We start from the raw sequence: 12,122 nt of genomic DNA, 5'->3' as shown, positions 1-12,122 counted from the left end.
TGACACTGTGGTTACAGTCTTTCTTCAATTTATGACCTTCTACACAACAACACATTTCTATCGGGGACCCCGCAAGAGAGCAGTTGTGCTGCTTGAGGAGAAAAGATAGGGGCACCTTGGTGGCCCAGTCAGTTAAGGTCTGCCTTTGACTCAGGTCATGATCCCAGGGTCCTGGGATTGAGTCCCTTGTCGGGTTCCCTACTCAGTGGGCAGTCTGCTTCTCCCTCTCCCTCTGCTCCTCCCCCTGCTCATGCACTTTCTCTCTCTCTCTCTCTCTCTCTCTTCCCCCCTCAAAATAAAATCTTTTTTTTAAAAAGTGAAATTATAAAAGTATTAGTGTTTACTTTCCTTCTACTTCCTGTAGAAGCTACATTTTAACTCTTTAAAAATCTCTCTGCAAAGATAATCACAAAAAGTATATTTAAGATTACTCACCCATATCTTGCCAGAGATGCTAAAAAGACCAGCCATTCCAGACATCCTAAAAGAAAAGTGAATAAATGAAGAGAAGAACCAACACTGGTGATATATATTATGAAAAAACAAGGCAGGTGTGGGTGGCTCAGTTGGTTAAGTGTCCAACTCTTGATCTCAGCTCAGGTCTCAGTGTCACAGCCATGAGCTCAAACCCTGTGTTGGGCTTCACACTGGGTGTGGAGCCTACTTAGAAAAGAAAAAAGAAAAAAGAAAAAAGAAAAAAGAGGAAAGGAAAGGAAAGGAAAGGAAAGGAAAGGAAAGGAAAGGAAAGGAAAGGAAAGGAAAGGAAAGGGAAAAGGGAAGGGAAGGGAAGGGAAGGGAAGGGAAGGGAAGGGAAGGGAAGGGAAGGGAAGGGAAGGGAAGGGAAGGAAAGGAAAGGAAAGGAAAGGAAAGGAAAGGAAAGGAAAGGAAAGGAAAGGAAAGGAAAGGAAAGGAAAGGAAAGGAAAGGGAAAAGGGAAGAGAAGGGAAGGGAAGGGAAGGGAAGGGAAGGGAAGGGAAGGGAAGGGAAGAAAGAAGAGAGAGAAGAGAAAGAGAAAAAGAGAAAGAGAAAGAGAAAGAGAAAGAGAAAGAGAAAGAGAAAGAGAAAGAGAAAGAGAGAGGAAGAGGAAGAGGAAGAGGAAGAGAGAAGAGAAGAGAAGAGAAGAGAAGAGAAGAGAAGAGAAGAGAAGAGAAGAGAAGAGAAGAGAAGAGAAGAGAAGAGAAGAGGAGAGGAGAGAAGAGAGAGAAGAGAAGAGCAAAAACAAAACTCAGGTCATAGGGATCTCCCCCTCCACTTTTTGCAATATGTTGTCCTCTCCTGGATTCACTTCCATTCACATAAAGCTTAGATTCCACACTCTTCATTTCCATTCCTCTGTTAGAAACACATTCAAGCCTCCCTGGGTAGCTGGGTATGTGTCCGGGGAAAACCACATGGCCAGCTGACTGTTCTCCTTTCCCAGGCACAAACCTCAGGGAGCAGTCAAGACTGCATTGTTTTAGGCTCTACTTGAGATGATAGCTCATATCTTTTCCCTCTCTTCAGACCTTCTGCACCCTCCCTTTCCTGTGCATGCTCAGCTAACAGTACTCCTTGTATGTCACTGCAAAATCAGAAGGCATTATGTGATCTCTCTTATCTCCCCACCACCAAATCTGAGCCTGGTGGACACCTGATCCATCTCCTCCTGTTACAACAGAGAAAGTATCACTGCCCTACCACAGTCTAATTCTTCCACTTGTCCACGGATCCCATCTCTTTGGTCTTGTCAATGACTTGGTTCTTTCTGCCATCCCTTTCCCTGCATTAGCAATTTCTCCCTTTCTGCAAGATCATTTTCTTCTGCATGAAAACATGTTTTACCCTCTCTTATCTTTTAAAAAGTACATCTGTGGACTTCATATGGCTCTCCAGCTTCACAAACTTTTCCAAGGAGTATCTACGCTTACTGTTTCTTCTTCACTGGACCTTTAACCATCCAAATCTGGCTTCTGTCCTCACTACTGTACTATCACTACTTGTGATTAGGCCATGATGACCTTGCATTGCTTCAATCAACATCCATGTCTCAGACTCGATTTTCCTTCACCTCTTGGTCACATGGGGCACAAGAGACTACTCCCTTTCTTGAGTATCCTTTGCTTAGCTTCTAGGAAACTATCATACCCCTGATGGTCCTCCTGCCTCATTGGTACTCATTCAGTTTCCTTTTCCTGACTCCTTCCTTACCCATCTTCTTAACTTTGGGGTATCTCCTGGCGGTCCCAAGCACTTTTATCTTTTTCCCCCTCTCTAGGTGATTCCATCCCTTCTAAGGTTTGAATACCATCTACATGCTTTGTATCTGTGTTCCTGAATTCTCCATGGAGACCAATCACCAGACATCCAACCTGACAGCTCTAGAAGGAAGTCTGAATCTCAAAGTTACCATGTCTAACACTGAGCCCTTGCTTTCCCCTTGTTCAAATCAGTAACTGATACCAAGACCCACCAAGTACTTAAGGCAGAAACCCAGGAGATTTTTTGTGACTCTTCCCTCTCCTGCATCTTAACCAAGTCTACCTTCAAAGCATATTTCAAATTCTCTCAATTCCCACTACCACAACCCTGCTAGGTACTAATATAATCCTTAGGCTAGACACTACAACACTCTTCTAACTGTCTCATCTCATCCATTTGTACCCTTTCCAACCTCTCTTCCTAAGAGCCATCTTCTAATTGTACACATCGATATGTACAAGTTTCAAACTGAGGCCATAGACCTATATGATCTGGCTGGCTCCTGCCTGCCTCTCTTTCTTAGCATATACCACTTCTCTCCCCTTTCTCTCTGCTCAACCTTGGCCATCTTTCTGCTCCTCAGTACCACAAACTCTTTCCAAATTGGGGCCTATGGCCATGCTATACCCACTGTTGGGAATATTCCTCTCCATGCCCTTTACCCAGCTAGGTCATCCTATCCTTCAGCTCTCTCTGCTACTCCACCTCTCATCCGATGGAGGCCCATGCCCCACAGTCAGTCCCTGTCTTAGTAAAGATTTGTTTGTTTTTAATAGCGTTATCTAGACTAGGATTCTTTATATCTCTAGTTTTTTTCTTAATCTGTCTTACCTTAAGTTACCTATGGAGAGCAGAGGGATCAACTCTGTCTTCCTCACTGTTGAATATCTAGCACCTAGAACAGCGTCTGGCATAAAAATCAGTGCTCAAATATTTGTAGAATGAAATGCCAGAGGTGAACTGCTTTTAGAGTAAGCTCTGTATTTCCTGGGTATTATATAAATTGTACTAAATGATTTACTCCTGATATATTGAATGATTTGATTCAATTTATATACTAATGTAAAATTAACTACAATTATGACAATTCATCCAAAATTAAAGCCAACTATGGAAAAAGTATGGTTTGAGCTTATCTACTTCACCAAGAATTATACAGTTTGCCATCATGGACAAAAGTTACCCCCAGCAGTGCTCCCGTAGTCAGCTAAAGACACCATGTTTTATTTTCCATATAGATACAACAGCAATTCCTTCAATAAATTATAATTCAGGGAAGAGTTAACTCTTCTCTCTTACCAATAATTTAAACAGAACAAAGAATGGTAAGCGATATTTAATATTATATTTTGTAAAGAGGAAACAGTTGATGTGGCTTAGTGGAAAAGTCACAGAGAAGGTTTTTGTAACCCACCTGAAGTTGGATAATTAATTCCCAGTATGCTAGCAACTGGTTGAAACATGTGGGTCATAAAACCAGAAACACAACATTGGCCAAGCATGGTCTGATGTAGTCTGGGTAATCAGAACTGAATTTGAAGAAAAATGTAGATTTTCAAGGTTGTCAACTTAATACTTCCTATTTTATAAATAACATCTTGTCATAAGAAAAATAACAAGTTACGTCAGAGAAGCAGGGGATTTCCAGCCAGTCAGAGGCTCCACTGATTGCCATTTCTTCTCTAAAATATAATTCTGCAGGTCTTCATAGACTCCTGGGCCACGGTAACGGCGAAATATCCCATCCTTTGCACTATAAATTAAAAAAAAAAAAAAAAACCACACAGTAAATAAATCCATTAAAATAACAAGGGCTACAGATAATAAAAATCAAAACAACTACTAGTTTTACATGTGAACTCCACTTTGAATTTTAACTTGGCTCAAAGAAGAAAAAAATTATAGGTAGGCATAAATATTAATGTATTAAAGATGAGAAATTCCCAAACAGCAAGCATTACGCATTCTATTTTATCACCGTACAATTTGGGACCATAAGCAAAGTTCTCAGCAGTGTCTAATCTACCAAGTTACTTTTTTATTATTTTTGCTATCAATTGTTTCAATTTTTCTCTTACAATGGCAAAATAATAATTTTTATCAAGCTTTAAAAAATTGTATCCACTTTTCCGAACTTAGGTCATTCAAGGCCCTCTCTTCAAAATTAACAGAACACCTTGTATTTTCACAGGTCCCTCAGTCTTTCTCTGGCTTTCTTGCCATTGTCCAGCTTCCTGAGGGAAGATTCTGCACTGGCCATTTTCTCCCTAAGTATTACTCATTCAGCACTCATGTGATTGGTGGTTCTGTTGCCCTGGCTCCATAGAAACGGCTCACATTGGGGGTCTCCAATGACTCTGCAACGCCAGATCCATACAGCACTTTTCTATCATTTCTCCTTGTCTGTCACCAGCACTGTCCACTACTGAACGTCTCTTCCTTCCTCCTTTCCACTGGCTTTTATGACTTGAGCTCTTGGCTTCTTCTAATTACTCTGACCACCCCTGCTCAGTTCCTTACTCCCTGTCCTCATCTGTAGATGTCCTAATGCTGGCCAACCCATCTCCTATCCTTGACCTATTTCTTGTCCTACTATATATGTTCTCTCTAGATATACTGCAATTTTTATCTGCCATGATGCTGAGGACTCCACAATATGTGTCTCTAGTCTAGATCTTTCTTCTGAGCTTTAGATCCTGAATTCAAACTATTACCTAAACTTCTCCATTTGGAATTAATAGAGGCACTTCACACTATCTTCTCCATTCTGGTCTCTATCTTCCAAACTGCATCTTATTCTAATGCCTCTTCAGTAGCTTTTATGAGTTCTATATGGCCCACTGATAGTCATCACAGGCCCTTCCTTCCTTATGGCTAACTAGTCACCATGTCCCAATGTATCGACCCCTCTCTTTTCCCCTGTCACTATCTGAGCCTCTCTAGCCTTATCACTCAGGATGATCCAATTGCACCCAATGGGCCAGAAGCAGTTATAGTCCTCAGAAGGTATCTCATTTTCTCTCAGGCTTTTCCATGATAGCTGCTGTATCTGGAAAGGCCTTCTCTGTTCTGTCTGCCTAATCCAATTTCTACCTTTCATATCATTGGAGAAATCTTCCTCTGACTCTCCCTGCCCCCTCCTACTGTCTGATATTAGGTGCCTTTCCCCTGGGGTACTCTGGGCACCCCTCTCTTCTACCAGCTATCATTCAATGCACATCAGCCTTTTTCTCTTCAAACATTAAGCTCAATGAGCAATGGTTATGGAAAACAACTTAGAATTCCTCATACACGTTTACTGCTTTCAAATCTTTTCTAATGTTTCTAAGTTTCTAATCAGAAGATTATTTACACTTACTGAAAAAATGCTGGGAGAGTAGTGACAAAGAAGCGGCCACTCAAACCTACAAGAGGCATAAACAAAAAAGTTAAAAGTGAAACTCAGACTACCCCAAGCAGCTAACTTATGTTGTAAGAATAAGCAGCCTTGAGCTTGTTTTCATAGTCACACTATTAAAATCATTCCAATTATTTAATCATTTACCTTTTTTTTTTTTACTTAAAGAAATCATATTTTTATCCGTTTTTATTTGCCTAACCACTTCCTGGTCACTGACATACAATTTACTTATCTTTGATACATTACACTAAAGTTTTTTGGCTTGTGCATTGCTTGGAATAGTATGGTAGCTGAAGGGATAGGTTGTAGAGTCATGCAATCTGGGTTAAATACTATATTCTCTAGTTACCAGCTTTGTGACCTTAAATAAATCAATCTTTCTGTAAAAGGGGTACTAAAGTCTGATTGAATTGTTCTGAAGTTAGGTTAAATCTGTATGTTAGGTGTTTAGCACAAATTAAAGGACTCAGTAAATTATAGGTATCATTATGTCAGGTTAAGAAAGAATAAAGAATATGACATAAGATGGATCACGTATAATCTTTGCATAATTATAAAACTTGTTATTTCTGTCCAGGAATTCAATGTACATTATACAGATTTTTTTTTAAATTTGTCTTAGCAAACCTTTAGTGAACAATAACCACATATCAAATGTTATGCTAGGTACCTGTGAAGATAAAGATAAATAAAGCCCTTAGTCACGTATCAAATATTTATTTACTAAGCAACTTCTTTGTTCCAGGGACTGTGATAATGGCTCAAGACACATAAATAAGCAAAAACATGCAGTCTTTATTTTCACAGAAGTTATAGCCTAGTGGCAGAGGGAGATAATGTAATCAAATGATCATGGCCAGAAAGGGATGGGTGGTATCAAGGAAAGGGACATGCAACAAAAACCTGCATGACACTAAGGGTAAAGAACAGATCCCTGCTCTTTATTTTTAAATCGATAATATTTGTGTGAGTACCAGTTCTGATAAAGAGAAGGAAAGTTGAAGGATCTTCCTGGCCCACATGATAAAATGGCAGATATATCATTTTCACATTCCACATCACTTCTGCCTTTCCCACTGCAGGACTATCTGGATGATATCAAATCCTTATTTAAATAAAGTGGCTCGTTTTACAGCTCTGGGATAACTTGCAGTTTGAGATATTGAAGGTTTATTTTTAATAACAAGGGATATTTGCTTATACTCATTTTATAAACTAAATCTATATTCAGCAAAATAATTTATTGATTGATGATGAGTCTTCCCAAAGAAGGGTTCTCTAATTTTTTTCATATCCAACTAAGTAACTCTAAGACATCCCTATGGCACCTAAAAGCAAACACAGTATTCTGCAGGCAGTAAAAGTCAATGTTACAAAAAGAAACCTAAACTTCATACATTTATGATTTATATTTTTTTAAAGATTGTACTGGCAGGAACAAAAACAAAAGTGACCTGAGAAGTCAGTTGAGGATTGGAATAAGCATCTCTGTCTACAGGGTATTCTCACCTCTCACAAGCTTGGAACCATTCTACCAAGGAACAAAGGCATATTTTAGTGTATTTCCAAATCTAAACTGCCAAGGGAAAAAGTACTGGTGATCCTAAAGACTTGAAAAATTATTACATGTCTTGCTTACTATAAAAAGTTTCAGGGAGGCCTGGGTGGCTCAGCGGTTGAGCATCTGCCTTTGGCTCAGGGCATGATCCCATGATTCGGGATCAAGTCCCATATCGGGCTCCCTTCTGGAGCCTGCTTCTCCCTCTGCCTGTGTCTCTGCCTCTCTTTATGTGTCTCTCATGAATAAATAAATAGAATCTTTTTTATAAAAAGTTTCATATCTCACTTCTTACTTAGCTACAGATTTTTATGACCACGCCAAATTTTATATAAGGAGAGTTACAGTGTTAGGGAATTATGCTTTACTTACATGCTCTTTTAAAATAGAATGCACAAGGATACCTGAGTGGCACAGTCAGCTAAGCGTCTTGATTTTGGCTCAGGTTACAATCTTGGGGTTGTGAGACAGAGCCCCACATCAGGCTTTGCACTTAGTGTGGATTCTGCTGGAGGTTTTCTCTCTCTCCCTCTCCCTCTACCCCTCCCACTTGTGTGCATGCACTCTCTCTTTCTCAAATAAATAAATAAATATATCTTAGAAAAAAATGGAGTGTACAATTAGCATTCCATCACTTCTTCAAATTTCTACCTGGGTTTTATTTTTATCAGATTAAATAGGATTTCTAATAAATTTAAACATTACTTAAGGCAGTATTTTTAACGTGGTCTTTAAAATCCTTCATTTGTTCAAGGTGCTTGGGTGGCTCAGTCAGTTATGTAACTGATTCTTGATTTTGGCTCAGGTCGTGATCTCCAGGTGGTGAGATCAAGCCCCGAGTGAAGCTCAGAATCCGCTTGAGATTCTTTCTCCCCCTCCCTCTGCCTCACCCCTTGCTCAAGCTCTCTCTAAATAAATACATAAATCAATCTTAAAAAGTTTTTAAATCCTTCGTATGTTCTTGGTCATTATTGGCCATGGCAATAAATTAAAAGTAAATAAACAGAAAATGTATTTCATAAAACATATTAACTTATACAGTATATATAACAATATTTCCAGATTCACAGGCCAGCTTGCCTAAAGTCAAACCCCATTTCTGCATCTTAGTTTTTATCTGGGACAGTAAATATGAACCATGAGTTTTCTCATAAATGGGCATATAATTTCTATCTCAGTATTTTTTAGTATTAAATGATTTTATATTTATAAAGCACATAGAATACAGTGTTTGACCACAGTGACAGATAGTCTCTGGGTGTCTATAGTGTCTGGTGTTTACCTTTCTGGTTCAGACTAAAAGGATGTTCATCCCCAAAACTTTTAAAATAAAGGGTATGAGAACTTTATGGCTCATTGTATGAATTGCTGTGCTTTTTCCCTATTGTACCAGAGTACAAGACCATCAGTTAAGGTTAAAGATTATTAATAAACTATAACACCTCAAAACTGCTTTCACTTACATCTGTCAGTATTTCTTCAAATGACAACCCATGCAGAATACTAATAATATGATCATGGCATCTAACTCAGCTACGAGTTGTTTGCTGTCTGGAATAATCCACTGTCACTGAGGATGTATTTAGGACAGTCAACAACAGAATCGAGAACAACCAAAGTAGTTCTAACTATGAAACACTACTAAGTCCTCAAAGATCTGACACCACAGGAAATTCACCTTGACTAAATGTCATTTCTGAGAGGCTAACAAATGTCAGAAAGCTTTGGGTTTCATGTCATTGCTCCAAAAATGTCTTCTAACCTTTAATACTGATGTTATCAAGTATCAAGGGAGTCTTTCAATTACCTGAAAAGTTCAAACATGACCAACTTGGAATAGAGAAGCACCATCTGAGGGTGTGGACTTGAACGTTGAAAAACAAGGCTAGCATGGACTTTACCAATGGATTACAACAGCAGGGCAGCAGCTCACTGCAAGGCTGGCATAATGATTCACTGTGAGAAACCTCAGAAAATGTAGAAGAAACAAGCCTACTCTTCAGCCTTTAACTAAGAAAGTTTGACCATGAGGTCTCCCAACATTTCTGCAAGTCTTTTTTACTTTAAGAGGAACTTCTAGGGATCCCTGGGTGGCGCAGAGGTTTGGCGCCTGCCTTTGGCCCAGGGCGCGATCCTGGAGACCCGGGATCGAATCCCACATCAGGCTCCCGGTGCATGGAGCCTGCTTCTCCCTCGGCCTATGTCTCTGCCTCTCTCTCTCTCTCTCTCTCTCTCTCTCTCTCTGTGACTATCATAAATAAATAAAAAAATTAAAAAAAAAAAAAAAAATAAGAGGAACTTCTACTTTAAAATGAAGACTGGGGGATCCCTGGGTAGCTCAGCAGTTTAGTGACTGCCTTCGGCCCAGGGCGTGATCCTGGAGTCCCGGGATCGAGTCCCACATCAGGCTTCCTGCATGGAGCCTGCTTCTCCCTCTGCCTGTGTCTCTGTCTCTGTCTCTCTCTCTGTGTCTCTCATGAATAAATAAATAAAATATTAAAAAAAAGAAGACTGACTGCAATGTAAAAAGGGCATTAATCCAAAATGCAGGACAAAATTTAATTTCTTATTAGCAGGCTTATCTTAAACACATATAGCAAAAGAAAGAAAAGAATTAAAAGATTAGAGAAAGAAAAATTATATCAGGGAAATATATTTGGATACACAAAAGCACAAGAGAAATTATTTAACTTCAATATTTAAAAAAATTATTAATAGTTGCTAGCTTTTGTTCTATTATAGCTGTGTTACTTTGGGCATGTTACTTAACCTCTCTGAGTCTTAGTTTTCTGAATAATATAGAGATAAATAGTTCTTTCTAGGGTTGTTATGAAGCTAAAATGTATTAAAGTGTCTGACATAATTATAGGTTGAAGTATATGTTTAACTAAATGTTATTTGTTATTACCAAAAGAGTAGCAGAAGGAAAGCAATGAAAAAAAGTAGAACAAATCTTACCTGTGAGATAGAAATAAAGTTGTCACCATAATACAAAATACTAATTTTTAAAATTATAAAGTTAAAATATGAACACTAACTGAAGACAGTAAAGTAAGTTTGCTTTTGCAATTAATTAGTGGTTTAAACACAATGCTTATTCTTGGCTGTGGTAGGAGTCTGGTATACCTCTGTCTAGTGAAATAGCCATCACCCATGGGTGCTCTATGCTGTTTTCCTGTCCTTCACAACTAAGTTCATCTGCATGGAACAGAACATTCAAGTACATGTTCATTACATTTAATTTCCCAAAGAACATGCAACTAAAACAACACGTGGTCTATGTAGTTTAAGTAGGCAAGGTTATGTAATCTAATCTAAGGCTTTGCTTTTCCTTGACTGCTACATCTCAGCTGTAAAATGCAATGTATGATCCCCAATCTTTATCATTCTGAAAACTTATTTTCTGTTCAAACTTCTTTAAAAAAAATCTCTTGTGATATACCAATGGAAGAGTTACAGGCATAACTAAAGGCTATGCAGAAACACTAAAAAATTCTTGCTTTCATTTCTTTTTAAATTTTACTTGCAGGGAAAAGAAATGAAACTATGCCTTACTGCATTCCTGCCAAAGCAGCCATAATGAAAGAATATGCTAATGGAGATCTATAATCAAATATAAATCTATACACAGAAATATCCAGTAAAGTGCTCAACTTGAGGAAAAGTGGTATCATCTCAATGATACCCCAACCGCTCATTCAGAATGTTAGATTCTGTAAAAGCAAAGTAAATACCCAAAGAGCTTTCAAGTAGAGGGACAAGTTGCCCCAGAAGCTTGCCAATGAGTTAGTACCACATAAGACACCCTCTCTTCATTTGGCTACCAGAACCCCTATTCCTCCACCTCCTTCTTACCTCTAATGCTTCTCTTTTTCCTCTGCTAGAACTAACCTCTTTCCTTCTAAATGATAGAGTGCCCTGGTTTTCAATACTCAAAACACTTCCCTAGCACACCCTTCCTAGGTAATCTCAATTATTACCCCCCCCTTTTTTTTTCCAAAAGATTTTGTTTATTCATGAGAGACACAGAGAGAGAGAGAGAGGCAGAGCCACAGGCAGTGGGAGAAGCAGGCTCCCTGCAGAGAGCCCGATGTGGGATTCGATCCCAGGACCCCAGGATCATGACCTGAGCCAAAGGCAGATGCTCAACCACTGAGCCACCCAGGTGTCCCTCTTCCTCTCCTTTCAAATACATCCACAGCGATGATCCTCAAATGTATATCTCCAGCTCAGCTCTATTTGGTTTTCTATTGAACATGTCGAACTTCAACCCTATTCCCAACCTGCTCCTCCTTTCATCTTTACTATCTTCTCCTTTCCATCAAATGCTACAGGCCAATCCATCGGGAAATCCTTTTGGATATTCCAGCCAAATGTAGCATCTCAACTCCAGTCACTCATCCCTGCTGCTATTAGTTCGAGCTACCATAGTCTCCATGCTGAACTACTGCATTAGCCTCTTAACTTCTCCTCTTGCTTCTACTTCCAACCTCCTACAGGAAACTTTTCACGTAGCAGCCAAAGCAATTCTTTTAAAATGTAAGCCATGCATATCATGTCGCTTTCTTGCTCAAAACCTTCCAGTAACTTCTTTCCTATCATACTAAAATCTAAATTCCTTCGCATGGCCAACTAGACCCCCATGGTCTGGTTCCTAGCTACCTCTCCAGCTCTGCTTATCTTGAGTACCCCACTGGCTGTCATATGGTTCCTCAAATAAGCCAAGTACACTCCTGCCTGCATGTGCTCTCTGGTCTGTCTGTAATGCTCCTCTCCTACAGCTTATTGAAATTCACTTCCTCAATATGTCAAGATATCTAGTCAAACAGTCCTTCCTCTTTAAAATAGTGGCTCCTGTCATTTTCTAAATTTTTAGCTTGCTTTCTTTTTCCTCTTAGTCCTTACTACCACCAGACACTCTTCTCCA

The 12,122-nt window shown here is 39.2% G+C and overlaps 1 protein-coding gene across 1 annotated transcript in view; it reads right to left on the bottom strand.

The window, feature by feature from the left end:
• Positions 1–12,122, bottom strand: part of TMX4 (thioredoxin related transmembrane protein 4) — a 52,183-nt gene that overhangs the window by 23,304 nt on the left and 16,757 nt on the right. Inside the window, exons 3-5 of the mRNA XM_025469339.3 lie at positions 5,596–5,641; positions 3,862–3,990; positions 436–481 (exon numbers count right to left, since the gene is read on the bottom strand). Of these exons, the coding sequence (XP_025325124.1) occupies positions 436–481; positions 3,862–3,990; positions 5,596–5,641 (221 nt within the window). The remainder of the gene's footprint in view (positions 1–435; positions 482–3,861; positions 3,991–5,595; positions 5,642–12,122) is intronic.

Source organism: Canis lupus, chromosome 24 (assembly GCF_003254725.2).
Source record: "Canis lupus dingo isolate Sandy chromosome 24, ASM325472v2, whole genome shotgun sequence".
Classification (NCBI taxonomy): domain Eukaryota; kingdom Metazoa; phylum Chordata; class Mammalia; order Carnivora; family Canidae; genus Canis; species Canis lupus.
Note: the sequence above shows the minus strand (reverse complement) of the source record. Positions and strands in the feature narration are given on the sequence as shown.